This window comes from Sceloporus undulatus, chromosome 2 (genome assembly GCF_019175285.1).
Source record: "Sceloporus undulatus isolate JIND9_A2432 ecotype Alabama chromosome 2, SceUnd_v1.1, whole genome shotgun sequence".
Classification (NCBI taxonomy): Eukaryota; Metazoa; Chordata; class Lepidosauria; order Squamata; family Phrynosomatidae; genus Sceloporus; species Sceloporus undulatus.
The window spans coordinates 206,305,836-206,320,288 of NC_056523.1; the positions used below are offsets into that span (position 1 = coordinate 206,305,836).

The following is a 14,453-nucleotide window of genomic DNA, read 5'->3' on the forward strand; positions in this document are numbered from 1 at the left end:
TTCCCAGGATTCCCCTTGCATTGAGCCATTTAAAACCCACAATTCATGTACTGTATTGTGGTGGTTGTGCCTTGAGGCTGCCTATTCCATAAGGTAGCTTGACTCCCTGTGGTACTTGTAAAGGCAGATATATACACATATATATTATGTTTGTTGTGTTGTGTTATACAGTATTTAAATGGCTCACTCAGTGGTGCAGTTTTGATTCTGTAGGCTAAATCAATGGAAACTTGGTCAGTCAACAGCCATGTAGCTTCCATTGTTTTAATGGGTCTCCTCTCATTGTGAGCTGACAATTGGGTTTACAGTAGTCTAGTGAAAATGCATCTTATACAGTACTGTATAGTAAAACTTATTACAGCTAACACACACAAACACACCTTTCCCCTTAGGGAAATTTCCCTTGCAGCTGCATGTGTGAGAGAATGTGTGATTGTTACCCATTCCAGATTGGAAGAGAATGGACATGGTCAGGAGAACAAAAAGTATTGTTGAAGAGGGTTAGATCAATATTCCCTTCTTTGTTCTGACAGCAGCTGAGCAATGCTTTCATTCACCGCCTTTCTTTGGGCTGCCTTTCTGAATCTGCGCTTGAAATATGTCTTTGTTCCCAAGGATGAGCACATAGGTCCTTAAGAATCCACTCTGGCCTTTGTCTAATCTGTGTTGCGTATATATTTTCAATAAGGCTCAGGGATCTTCATTTTATTAGAGCAGCCTTTCCACAGAACTGCAAAAAGCAAAGCACTTCATGCAGAGCTTCAAGACAACTTAGTCACAATAAAATTCATTGTGAGCATGTTTTGTTGAATGGATCGACAAGCAAATCAGTGGCACAAAGACCACTTAAGAAGAGAATAGCCAGGATCCTGAATTTGGTCACAGGACCAGCCCCATGGATACACACACCAGGGATGTATCTACACTATAGAAATAATGCAGCTTGATGCCACTTTAAGTGCTGTAGCTCCAACCTGTGGAATCCTGGGATGTATAGTTTTACAAGGTCTTTAGCCTTCTCTGCCAAAGAGAGCTGATGCACCACAAAACTACAAATCCTAGGATTGTGTAGGACAGAGCCATAACAGATGTGGACCCTCTGGAACAGCACCAAAGGAGAAGGTGACTTGTACTAATTCTTCTTCCAGCTTCTCATGCTTGTGAGCAGCATGGAGAGATCTTCTGCAACAGGGAGACGGAGAGGTTGTAAGTGGTGGAGGAATTGCTGAAAATTGCATTCCCTCTTTCCCCCAGTTTGGGATCTTCCAATGGGTTTTGTTTCCAAATCTGAAAATAAGAGCTCCTCCCATTCCTGGATGCCAAGCTGTCTTTGGATCCAACATAGCCAAGTTGACTGGGCATGTCTCTTTCTGCATATCCAATTGGACTTTGAAAAACTCTCGCCAACACACAAAAGGGGGGGGGACTACTACCTTCAGTTGGGAAGGTACTGATAGTCAAGCGTGGCAGAATCAAACTTAGGCTGCATAGTGATGCTCAGTGCCTTGGACTTTGCTGCTCTTTCTACATGCACAAGTTGACATTTCACTGCTGCTATGAGCTATATGTGTTTTGGTAACTTATTAATGTACCTTCCATTTAGAGCTCTTTCTGCCCTGGGAGCACTGAGACATCATAAACTCAATCATGAAGTGACCTGGCAGGAAAATTTCCTGGCAGGGAATTTCGTTTTTAAATCAGCCCTTGGGAAAATGCAAATAGCTGAAGCTTAGGAAGCTTTCTGTGCTAGTATTTGCACCACTGAGTGGAGATGAAAGAATAATGTAACTGTCTTACTGTTATTAATCATTTATCTCGTCTTCATGGTCATGAATGATTCACTGGCTCACAATTGTCCCTCTTTAGCTCTTGCTTCTGTCATCTTTTGTTGTTTCTTCCTTCTATCAGACTACAGTTTTGTTGGGGATGAGACTCATGCTTTTCCTATAAAGACCTCTGGCCATTGTAATTGCTGTACAGTATTGGTTATGATCCTTTAAAATATTTTTTTCCCCTCAGAAGGACAGAGTGAGGTATCTTAAAGTTAATTCCATCTAACAGCTGAAGCAGAGAGTGTGTACTTCAGACATCTGTAAGCTGCTCTGAGATCTTTGGCTAAAGGGCGGGGTAGAGAGATAGTGTGACATAGTAGTGGTTTAAGTATTGGGACTACGATTCTGGAGAACAAGGTTAGATTCCCCGCTCGGCCATGGAAACCCAATGGGTGACTTTGGGAAAGTCACATGCTCTCAGCTCCAGAAAAACCTCGAAAGGTTCAACTTAGGGCTGGAAACAGCATGAAGGCACACAACAACAAAAATAACAAATGTATATTTTAATAACTGGGATGGGGTGGCTTAGTGGTTTAGACACCAATTCTGATGATCGGAAGATCAGAAGGTTGGCAGTTCAGGCCCGACTGTTGCATGATGGGGTGAAATCCTGTCACTAGTCCCAGCTTCTGCCAACCTAGCAGTTTGAAAGCATGCAAATGCAAGTAGATAAATAAGTACCACTTGGGTGGGAAGATAACAGCGTTTGGTGCAGTCATTCTGGCCACATGACTAGTCCTCGGACAGTGCTAGCTCTTCGGCATAGTAACAGAGATGAACATCACTCCCTACAGTTGGTTACGACTAGACATTCATGTCAAGAAACTACCTTTGCCTTTACTTATATTTTAATAAACAAACACACATACTTTAAATCACAGAAGGTTATGAAGGATGCACACTGCAATTGCTGTACCGCTTTATGAATATTATACGGAAGGGAGCTGTACTTCCTTTATCCCATCTGTTCTGGTTTCCTTCACTGTGAGAGACTTTAAGGTCCCACCTAGGGTGTAGTCACATTGAAGAATTAAATCAGTTTGACACCACTTTAACTGCTATGACTACAAATCCCAGGATTCTGTAGGACAAGTCATGGCAGCTAAAGTAGCATCAAACTACTTTAATTCTGTAGCTGCCAAACTACTTTAATTCTGCTAGTACTGTATCCCTAGACACAGATGCAGATTAATCCATGGATTTTTGAAAGTCCAGAGCAGTTTCTCTACCCAAAGGGCTGTGCTGTTGGAGGGTGTGTTTTCTCTTCTCTGCTTGGTTTTCTAGATCCCTCACACATGCAGCATACTGCATTGTTGCTTTTCTTGCCTGGGAAAACATGCAGGTTTGGAAGTTCAGGTGAAATTCAAGTTGTTTCTTTCCCTCCTTTTTTTACCCTTATGATCCCCAGAGATATAAGTGATCTTAGAAAATCTCAGCTTGGCCATGTGTGATCTTGGGCAAGTCGCTCTCTCTCAGCCTCAGAGGAAGGCAAAGATAACCCAACTAACAAATCTTGCCAAGAAAATTCCATGATAGGTTTGCCTTAAGGTCACCATAGGTTAATAAAGGTTAATAATAATAACCATAGGTCCGAAATGACTTGAAGGCACACAAGAACAACATATCTTTGAAAAATTGATCATTTGGTCTCTATGCAGATGGTTTCCTGATTTTATCAGCTGTTCATTGTATTTCTTATTCATTGTTTTGATGTCATTTACATTTGCCCTGGGATTTCCACGAAGAGTGTAATAAATATAGAGCTAACTAATTTATCTAGACTGGAAGGAGAGGTCTTCTGTCCACAAACCAAGAGTAACATTTAAAAAACCCTTCTGTAGATTTTTCTTACTCAAGTGAACATGATATCTTTACATAATACTCCCATGTTACATTTGGGCCATGACAAATATGACATTGGTACTGGACTGATGATGTACCACTCAGATTCATGTGACTGTATCTAGTGAGACTTGGGAGACAAAAGGACATTCCCAGGGGAGGTAGACGATCACTGACCTACTCATAAAAACAAGCTCTTAATGCATCTCAGCTTGGAGGAAGCAGGTGGCAATGAGATCAGCCTTTTGTGTTGTTGCTTTTAAAATAAAGTTAACATAATAAAGCAAATTCCAAAGTGGGAGAATATACAGCCTAATAATGGCAGCATTCTGTCAGGGGGAAAAATGTTACACTCTTGTTTAAGTTTTTAGCAGAGCTATGGTTACAGTTGAGTTCATACAAAGTGAATGCAAACCTTTCAAAATAGGCAGCCTCAAGAATTTTGTCACAGAAATTAAGTGAAAACCTTCCATGCCAAAAGTCTTCCCTCTCAAATGTGTAGTCCAAAAATTTGCATTTATTTTGTATTACAATAAAATAATAATAATGTTTAATATTAAAATAAAGTTAATGATGTCAGCTACAAAACAAATAATTTATTAATCAACAAAGTACTCTCTCATCTTAGTACATTGCTTAACAATTCCCTCAAGCACTTCTGTATATGCACTGCAAATGCTGACCAACAGGGAAACACCTGAAGGAAGAATACAGTACAACGATATTCTCAATTCTGTATTTTATTCTGGCCATCAGATTCTGAGCCTCTGGGAAGGAACTGTGTTACTGTAATTTTTACATGGTTCATGGGCAACTGCTGTCATTGTTGTAATAAGTTTTCTTGGGCACCCTCCATTGAAATAAATGGGAACTGTACAAGAGCCTGGCAGTGTTCTTCTGCAGTTCCCATTTAATAAAGCTGGTGGGGGAGTCATTGCCAGTGGTTTGCATCAGAAGGCAACAAGGGATATATGTCAGTGACTCTACCCTGATTATTCCCTCTATCAATGAACTTCCCATTGTCCTGAAGGTGAATATTAAAACAGGTCTCAAGTCTTCCATGTGGAAGCCAAAAGCATCAGCTTAATAGATTTTTGTGATCCACCTTGGATCTAATTTAAGAGAAAGGTAGCAGATGAATAAAATAAATAGATATCACACTTAAGCCCCCTGGTTTCTTCCAAATGTGGCTGCCAACCAAAAAACTAATGAAAACACTATTGTGGTTTGATCCTCAGTGCCACATCCTGTCTGGTTCATTTGCTAATGCAAATAAGGAAGAACATGAGTTTTTAAAGCACCATATATACTTGACTATAAGTCGAGAAATTTATGCCCAAAAATTGACCCTAAAACCATGGGTCGACTTATATACGGGTCAAAACAGTAATTCAGCTGAAAAGGATCCTTAAAACAGAGCCGCCCTGCAATTCCTTACTCCCCCTGCCTTGGCAGTTATTTCTGAAAGGCAGGAGTTTCTGTGTGTGCGTGTGCATGTCTGAGGTGATTCAGTTTTCTGTCCGATGGAAAGCTCTTCTCTTCCACCCTTCCTTCTCCCTTTGCATTGTCCCTGCCCAGCAAACAGCACATATCCCTCTAGTTCCATCCTTCCCAGTCTCATGGAAAACCTTTCCCCCCCCCCCCTTCCCCCCCCCCCCCCCCCGGATCCTCTTTGCCCCACAAGCACCACATTTCCCCCCAGTTCCATGGAAAGCCTTTCTCCCAGCAAACACTACATATCCCTCCAGTTCCTTCCTTCCCTAAGTTTTACTCTCGACTTATATAAAAATCCATGATTTTGACCCTAAAACCTTCCCTTGACTTATACACAAAGTCAACTTGTACATAATAATAGGACAATTCTCAGCCAGAAGAGGTTTTTATAGCTTAGTTTTATGCTGCATCTTGCATTCCCTTATCAGTTTTCCTCTTCTGGACTTTAATTTGTATACAGTTTCATTTCTATAACATTTGGAACAGTCTCTTTGCAATTTTCTCAGACAAGCATTGTCACTCTGAGATTCACTCCTGTGCTGCTCCTTATATGAGTTGCCCTTAAGGTTGATATTCCCAGGCCAGCCTATTGAGGATTAGTGCTGATGGTTTGTCTTTCAAAGCTCATGGGAAAACATTGAGAGAGGTTAAAATAGGTCCATTTGCCAATTTGCAGTTGCTTTCCAGCTTCAAGGGATCTTGGAAGAAACAGATTTTCTAGACCCATTTCAAACCGGCTTCTGGGCGGGCTGTGGAGTTGAGACTGCCATGGTCGCCTTAGTCGATGATCTCCGTCTGGGCATGGACATGGGGAAGCGTGTCCCTGTTAGTGCTTTTGGACATCTCAGCGGCTTTCGATACCATTGACCATGGTATCCTTCTGGAACACCTGAAGGAGTTAGGTATCGGGGACACTGTGCTTCAGTGGTTCCGTTCCTACCTCTCGGGTAGATTCCTAACTAACATCTGGTGTTCCTCAAGGAGCCATTCTGTCCCCCATGCTATTCAACATTTACATGAAACCGCTGGGAGAGATCATCCGGAGACATGGGGCGCGGTGTTATCAGTACGCTGATGACACCCAAATATGTTTCTCTGTGTCTCCGACTCATGCAGTGACTAGGGATGGCATCTCTCCTCTAAATACCTGCTTGGAGTCGGTAATGGGCTGGATAAGGAAAAACAAACTCAGTTTGAATCCAGAGAAAATGGAAGTACTAGTGATAGGCTCTCCCAGTCCGAGTAGTGAAATTTGCCCACCCGTCCTGAATGGGGTCACACTCCCCCCGAAGGACTCAGTCCGCAGTTTGGGGGTGCTTTTGGACTCGTTGCTCCAGTTGACTTCTCAAGTGGATGCGATGGTCAGAAGCACCTGCTACCAGCTTTGGCTGATACGCCAGCTGCGACCCTACCTAGGCCGGGGGGACCTTGAAACATTGGTACATGCTCTGGTAGCCTCTCGGTTGGATTTCTGTAATGTGTTCTACATGGAGCAACCCTTGTACCAAACCTGGAAGCTTCAGCTAGTGCAGAATATGGCAGCAAGGTTGGTCACTGGATGCTTCAGGGCTGACCATATAACATCGGTTTTGCAAGATGTTCATTGGCTGCCTATTCGCTTCCGGGCACAATACAAGGTGTTGGTTATAACCTATAAAGCCCTAAATGGCTTGGGCCCAGGTTACTTGGAGGATTGCCTCTCCCCATACAATCCGCTCTGCACACTTAGGTCAACCGGGAAGAATTTGTTGAGGATCCCGATGGCGAGATATGTGTCAACCTCGCAAAGGGCCTTTTCCAACTTGGCCCCTAGGATCTGGAACACCCTTCCCGATGAGCTCCGCTCCACCACCTCCCTGGATCTCTTTAAAAAGACTCAAGACCTTCTTGTTTCGGCAAGCCTTCCCCGATGTTCCTTGATATCATGTGACTCCCCCCTATATGTACTGTATTATTGACTGCACTCAGCTAGCTTGGATTTGATGTAATGGTTTTAATTTGTATAATTGTAATGTTTTTATAGAAGTTTTATTTATGTATTGCAATTTTTAGTCTGCACTTTATATTCTGTCATTGCAATTTCTATCTGTACACCGCTTTGATCACTGTGGAAAAGTGGTTTATAAATAAAACTTATTATTATTATTATTATTATAACTGCAGAGTATTATAAATTGCAATTCTTATTATGTCCCCCTTGGGATGGGGACATGATATAAAAGAGTATAACGAAACAGTGCCTTTTTTATATAGTGGAGGCCTTGGAAACACCCCAAACATAGTATGAACAGATTTTCTTATAGTTTTGGCCTAATTTGAGTAATATCCCATTTTTAGAACCTACTTTTTCCATTTAGTTTTCATAACTAATAGAAATACATAGATTGGCCCTAAACAGTAGGTGGACCAGAAGTTAACCAAAGTGGTCCTGATGTTTTCATCAGATTACCGTACCAATCCTTTATCATTGTTACTGGATCCTAGTCCATTTCTACTTCAGTGTAAAAACGCTCCACCAGATTTTGTTTGACTCCAACTTCTATAAAACCACATGGCTAAGGGCATGAATGATATGAACCAACTACACAGTGCTTGCCAGTAAAGTCATGATGATTTCTAAGAAGATGAATAACCTGTAATTTCCCTCGTTCTTTCTATCTTTCAGGTCTCTCAAGCAGCTGCAGAACTTCAGCAATACTGTATGCAGAATGCTTGCAAAGATGCCTTGCTTGTGGGAATGCCTGCTGGAAGCAACCCCTTTCGGGAGCCCAGGTCCTGCGCATTGCTCTGAAGGCAGGTAAGATTCTTGTGGAAGTTTTCAGCTCTCTGAGTCTTTAAAGAAGGTGCCAAAGAATGCTGGGGAGCATAAATCTTCTTACATATCTGTTGGGAGTTTCTGTTTTCCTTCCCTTGGATTCACAGCAGAAAGCTTCGGAACTGGAGGAGAGCAAGTTAAGCAACTTATCACAAGGCACAAGGATCTAGCGTAAGGCACAAGACAGATATTCATTTGGGCACAACACAACCCTTGACTTAAAGCTGCTCCTTGGAATCTCGATTAGAATCTTGAGTCCCTTTAATCTATTGGTCTCCATGCCATTAAAGACCAAGTTGAGGGGAATATTATTGTTATTCCCCTCCATGTGGTCTTTAATGGCATGGAGACTAATAGATTAAAGGAACTCAAGATTTTAATGGAGATTCCAAGGAGCAGCTATTGTTGTTGTTGTTATTTCTTATCCGCCTCTCCCCATGGATCGATAGGGAGAACTACAACAATTAACAGACACACCACATCAGTTAAAACACATTGAGTAAAATATACATCACTTTAAAAGGACATGTATACAATTTAAAATGTCAAGATATATATATATTAAAACAATATATTTAAAATTTATCATTTAAAATTGACTTCTTAAAAATCATCTGGGTAAGCCTGCTTGGAAGACACTAGCCTTAAATGCTGTTTTGAATTCAAATAGCGTATTCAGCTGTCAGATTTCTTTTGGCAGGTCATTCCAGTCTAGGAGTGGCTAAAGAAAAAGTCCTCTGGCTGATAGTTGCCAGCCTACAGGAAGGCTCACAAAAAGAACCTACATGTGCCCAGAATTGCATGCTGCAGGCACAGCTCCAGGACAAAGAGAACATAGGGTGGGACTGGCAGAGGATTACTTTCCTGAATGCTCAAAACACCATCCTCCCTAAACACTAAACTTGTCAAAAGGCATCCTTTTGGTTTCTGTTCTTCCCTCCGCAGCTGCAACCTCCTCCCTTGAAAATTATGCCTTATCTAGTACTTAGGATTGGAATAAATAAAACCTTTTCTTCTTTGGGTCTCTCTGCATTTGCGTGAGGCAGCCCAGAGTATTCTGGCCCTGGAGCTGCCCCTATCCTCCCCCATTGTATATGCCTTCCATTCTGATGCCAGGTGGCTGATTGCATGTGCCTCCCGCTGAAGTGACTACTGCATCTCACTCCATGGCGTCCAGCCTTGTTCAGAATGAGCAAATGGTGGCAGCTGGAACACACCAGATGACAAGAGTAGGACGTGTTTCAAACAGCTGCTCAACATCAGACTTGAGGGCTTGGGATCTCCAAGGAAGATCTGGAGTGAAGAGTGTTGTATTTAAATCTATGTTAAAAGTGTTATACTCCAGATCTGGGCCAGCTGTCATCTAGTCTGTTTGCACTAGAACCAGGGTTTGACAGTGTGTTATCTTCCTGCCAAAAGGACATACAGAAAATGTTGTTGGGTTTTTTTGGCCCATGCAGACAGGGTGATAATTATGAACATTTCACTGCTTTATGACATGTGATGACTTGTGAAGGAGAAGAATACTTTTTAATAAACATTTTTTATCTCACATTGCAGGGAAGGTTATCAGAAAGTTCTCTTCAAGTATGAACGGAGACCCAGCAGCCTTCCTTTGTTCAGCAGACCCTTTCTCTATGCCCTTCACTTTGTGTGGCCAAAACTGTATCCTTAAGATGTTTGTTAGTCTCCTTGATTATCGTAGTAACTGATTAGATCTTTTGATAATTCTTGTATAAAAAATTTTATAAGGAAAAGACTTTCCATTCATAACTGAGTCAGCTATCTTTCTACAGTTACTACTCTGAGATGTTTACGTTCTAGAAAGAAAATTACCAGATGTCTTGTTAGTTATTTGTTGTGCCTGATTGAGACTCTCACAAGGTACCTTCTCACAGTGTTATGTTTTCTGAACAGAGATGTTCTGAAGCTAAATTTTAAGGGGGGGCTGTCTTTTGAGTAAATAAGCATGAGACTGGGGTGTATGCTCCATTAATTTTGATGGAAGAGCACACATTTAGCTCTCAAAGGTGGAGGCTTCCATTTAAAAGGTTAACTTTAACTGGTGTACCTAATGTTAGCTGGATAGAGTCCATAATGCCACATGTAGAGAGCTTTGTGTTGCGCACACTGGATGTGCAAAACCCTCCTCCTTCCTCTCCCTGCAGACCTTTCAGCTCTACAGTAGGTTAAGGAAGGAAATGTTTGCAATGGGAGAGGTGCACAGGACTGACTTTTCCTCCATACCCTTGTCCCTGTGTAAATTGTACTCTTCCCAAGCCCACCAAACAGCTGGGAGGCCAGCACAATGAGGAGCACAGCCCATGGGCCCCATCCACCTACAGACACCCAGCTGATTGTCATTGGGAACAGCAGAAAAGTGCATTGATGACCATGTTTCTGAGCTGTTCCCAATAGGGTAGACAACGGGGTCTCAGTTAGGGGAGGACATTCCCAAATGCTTAAATGGAGGGAGTGAATGAATGTGGGGAAATGGTGTATGCTTGTGTGATCGAGAAAATAGGGAGAGTGCTGCTTCTGTGTCTGAAAGAGTGCAAGAAGTGTGTAGGTGGCTATGTGTATTTGTGAATGAAATCGGAAGGGGATGCTGTTTGTGGCTATGCCCTGTACCAGCCTAAGATCAACCCCCCATTGTCTCCAGCTGTGGCCACCATTCACTGCCCATCCCTGGGGATGAAAAACAAATGCAAGACAAATTTTCTTTATAAAACATTCTTGCTGTACCTGAAATCCATGGGTGACTATCTGCAGACGTAGCTGGATTGATATCCACCATAAAAGGTTTAGCCTTTATTTTGTATTGTGTTTTTATGAAAACCTCTTTCGTTAAAAGTTTCTAACTGCTAACTCACCAAACAATCACAAATGAAAACACTACAGTGCCCAACAAAAATGCAAACAGCTCCATGGGCCAAACGCTTTCAAGGTTTGCAGCATTATTGGGGCCTCTAAAAATATTTTCCAGGTGGGGTGCCTTTGATTTTTTTTGTTTATTCAGCACTTTTACACATACTGTTTACTTTTTAAGAGAATGTTCTGTTTACACACCATTGTTTGTATTAATATATTAGAAGCTTTTCACAAATAAAATTTCTTTCCCTAATTCACTGTGACCACTCTCATTCATGGTATGAAAAAAGAAATTTATTTATTGCTAGAAACGATCCTGAACCATAAGGCATATCTAAACTATAAGGAACCTCTTTGGTTTTTACCATTTTGAGGAGCCAGTCAAAAAGAAAATGAAAAAAAGAAAACAACTTTAGTAACACATTATTTTTCTTTGAATTTTCCATAGCAGAAGTATCTTGATGTTGTGTGCCTTCAAGTTGTTTATGACTTCTGGCAACCCATAAGGCAGTGATGGCGAACCTATGGCACGTGTGCCAGAGGTGGCACTCAGAGCCCACTCTGTGGGCACATGTGCCATCACTCCAGCATAGCGTTTGATGGAGTTTGTTACTAGAAAGCCAGAGGAACATGGCACTTTGCAATAAATAAGTGGGTTTTGGGTTGCAGTTTGGGCACTCAGCCTCTAAAAGGTTCACCATCACTGCCATAAGGTGACCCTATCATGGAGTTTTCTTGTCATTCGTTGTTCAGAGGAGTTTGCTAATGCTTTCCCCTGGAGCTGACCTGAGCTAAACATTCTGCAAACCTATATCTCTTGCTTTGAAAGAGCAGATTCCAGAGATCAGCAGTTTAGAACATTTTCCTTAAGAGTGCTGCCAAATCTGTGGAAATGGAAAACTGGAGACCGCAAAAATGGGCCAAAAATAGCAAATGTTCCATGAGGTCTTTTAAAGCCCACACTGTTTTAGGCTTGGGTTTAGATGTCCTAATTAAATCTAGTTTGCTTCTGTTGTCTGGTTTCAATACTTATAAAAATTCAAGAGATCTGGATTCTGACCCCTACTCACTTCTAATTCTCCCCATCCTCTGTATTTTTGGAACCACTAAGTAGTTCTATGCAAAAAAGCCTGAAAAACAAAACTGGAACTGTAGAATCTTTAATGAATTATTCAGCAAATTGAATACTAGTGGTATAGATCATCCTGGATACTTCCCTTTGGCATATCAAAATTGTGTATTATTTGAGCATTTTTATCTCTCTCATCTTAAAACACATTTTTAAAGGTATGATGCTTCTCCAGAGTTTTCTGTTTCCAATGCAGACTCTGAGGTTCATATATGTGGCTAATTCCCTGTGAGCTATTGGGAAAACTTAAGGAAAAGTTACATTCTTTTCTCAAGGGTGCTTCAGCTGTTCTTTTTGTAGACAGCACCCAATAAAAGGTGTAAGAAGTTACTGTTGGTGTTCTCTTACTGTTGTCCAAGTCATGGTATTAAAAGTGTCCCATATCCAATGGCAATAGGTTCTTTTTATAGCAGCTTCAGTATTACAAGACTTAAGCAGAGGCAGTTGAGCACAAAGTGGATATACTGTACATCAGTGGGGCTCAAATTGAGGGGCACAATCCTTGCAGGGGTGACAGTTGATCAAGAGGGCATATAAGACATTTTGGGGGTTTGCTCACGGGGGAGAAGAGAGGAAGGGCAGCACTTATTCATGACACACTGGCACACGCAAAAGCAAACATGCCAAGGAAGAAAAGTGTTTGGCAGGAGGGAACCACAAACATGAGAAAGAGAGGGAAGTGACAATAGTCAGTGTTGAACGGGATGGATAGTCCCATCGGCAGAGCTGACTCTGGCAACTCCAGGACCCGGCTAGCCACAGCAGTACCAACAAACAGCAAAAGCAACCCAAGCAAGGGACCAACTGAAGCAGCCACTGCAACATGGAGTCTCGCATTCTCTCTGAGCCTCTGCCCGCAGAGCTGAAAATAAAGGTGATTTTACACTGATAATGTGAATAAATTTTACAGATTCTGAATAATAAACACAGTTGTGGCTTAATGTCACCAAATCATTGTATTCAAGCACAGATATTTTTCTAGTAATTCTTCAGATTTTATTTTCTCAGATTTTTAAAAAAGTTCAAACATGTCTAAAACTGCCACGAGCCTATTGTGGGAGAACTCAAGAAAGTCCAAACATGAGTATATATAAGAAAATATTTTTAAAATGCATTAAAATGAGACACAGTTATAATCAAAATGAATTGATTATAAAATTAGTATAGAATTGTCTAAACTGATATCTGAAGGCTTAAACATCTAAACAGATTTAAAATTTAAACAGCTATCTAACAATTAGTTTGCATTTCTTTTAAAAGAATTTAAGACGTGTTTGACCATCACTTCTTGCAGGGTCTTTTTCAAATGTTAGACGACGTTTTTTCAGCTGTGGTAACTGGGCAAATTCTAAACCTGCCAAAGAAAAATAAATGAGAGATCATGTCCCAAGCATTCCATAATTATGAAGATTTAGTTCATTAATGCTACAGGTCATAAGAAACACCATGCCTGCTTAAACATTCAAGAGGAGAACTGAGCCAATACTATGTGCATCGATTTCACTGTAAGAGAATTTAACATTTGCTTAATTCTCCAACTGGATTCATTAAAGTGCTTAATGTTATTGTTTAATTAGGTGCCTAAAAAGAAATTAAAAGTAAGTAGTGGGATATTTACACATTTATTTATGAGATGAAAATGGAGACTCAGGCAAAACAGACTGCCCTGAAAGAACAGCTTCTGGCTGCCCCTTTGCGTGCCAGATTGGGGCCGCAGCAACTGCACGCTGCGGCCCCAATCCAGCATTTTCCTGGCACAAAAAGAAGCTCCTTTTTGGGCTGGGAAAAAGGCAGCCATTTATCTCTGTTTTGGAATGCGGCTTCTAAATGCCACGCTGCCAAAATGCCTCAAATCAACACTGTCACCATGTGGTTGCTCAGGGCAGCTTGACAGCGTGTTCGCAGCATCTTGAGGGCATGTGTTGTGTGTACACCAAGCCCCCAAACTGCCAAGAAGCTGGCTCTTTTTGCTGGTCGGTACCAGCAGAACATTACATTACTTCACTTAATCAAGCCCTGCATTTTTAGGACACATCGTCAGTGTGCCTCATTACCTTACCACTTTTTAAAAGTTACATCTCCTTCCAGTGACCTGATCAAAGCTACATGTGCATAAGCTTAAAAAATGGTTAGCACTGGGTGCTTTAATCTAGATCATTAATCTACTGTCATTTAAATCAAACAGGATTTTTTTTAACCAAATGTATTAGCACACGTACATTTCTTACAAATTTGGCATTATTTAGGGAGAAATATGTTTTCAAAATTAGCTTTCAAAAAATTAATAGCAACTGCATATCTAACATTAATAAGGACAATATTCAGATATTTTTAAAAGGTCAACTGTATTAATCTGTTAGTCAGCATAAAAAGAGAGGGGGAAGAAATTTAGCAGCCACTTTTAAAACCAATTCATTTCATCATGAGCTTTTGTGGATTTTAATCCACTTCCTCAGAAGCACTAATGCAG

General features: G+C 41.1%; 2 protein-coding genes across 3 annotated transcripts in view; one reads left to right on the plus strand and one right to left on the minus strand.

The window, feature by feature from the left end:
• Positions 1–11,107, plus strand: part of GNG10 (G protein subunit gamma 10) — an 11,780-nt gene extending 673 nt beyond the window's left edge. The window contains exons 2-3 of one of the 2 annotated variants that reach the window (XM_042451871.1): positions 7,834–7,961; positions 9,544–11,107. In XM_042451871.1, the coding sequence (XP_042307805.1) occupies positions 7,834–7,959 (126 nt within the window). In that variant the 3' untranslated portion in view covers positions 7,960–7,961; positions 9,544–11,107. Of the gene's footprint in view, positions 1–7,833; positions 7,966–9,543 lie in introns of both variants that reach the window. The other variant, XM_042451870.1, reaches the window with a different exon arrangement.
• A 1,935-nt stretch (positions 11,108–13,042) lies between these two features.
• Positions 13,043–14,453, minus strand: part of SHOC1 (shortage in chiasmata 1) — a 55,195-nt gene continuing 53,784 nt past the window's right edge. Inside the window, exon 25 of the mRNA XM_042447673.1 lies at positions 13,043–13,337. Coding sequence (XP_042303607.1) covers positions 13,237–13,337 — 101 coding nt within the window. The 3' untranslated portion in view covers positions 13,043–13,236. The remainder of the gene's footprint in view (positions 13,338–14,453) is intronic.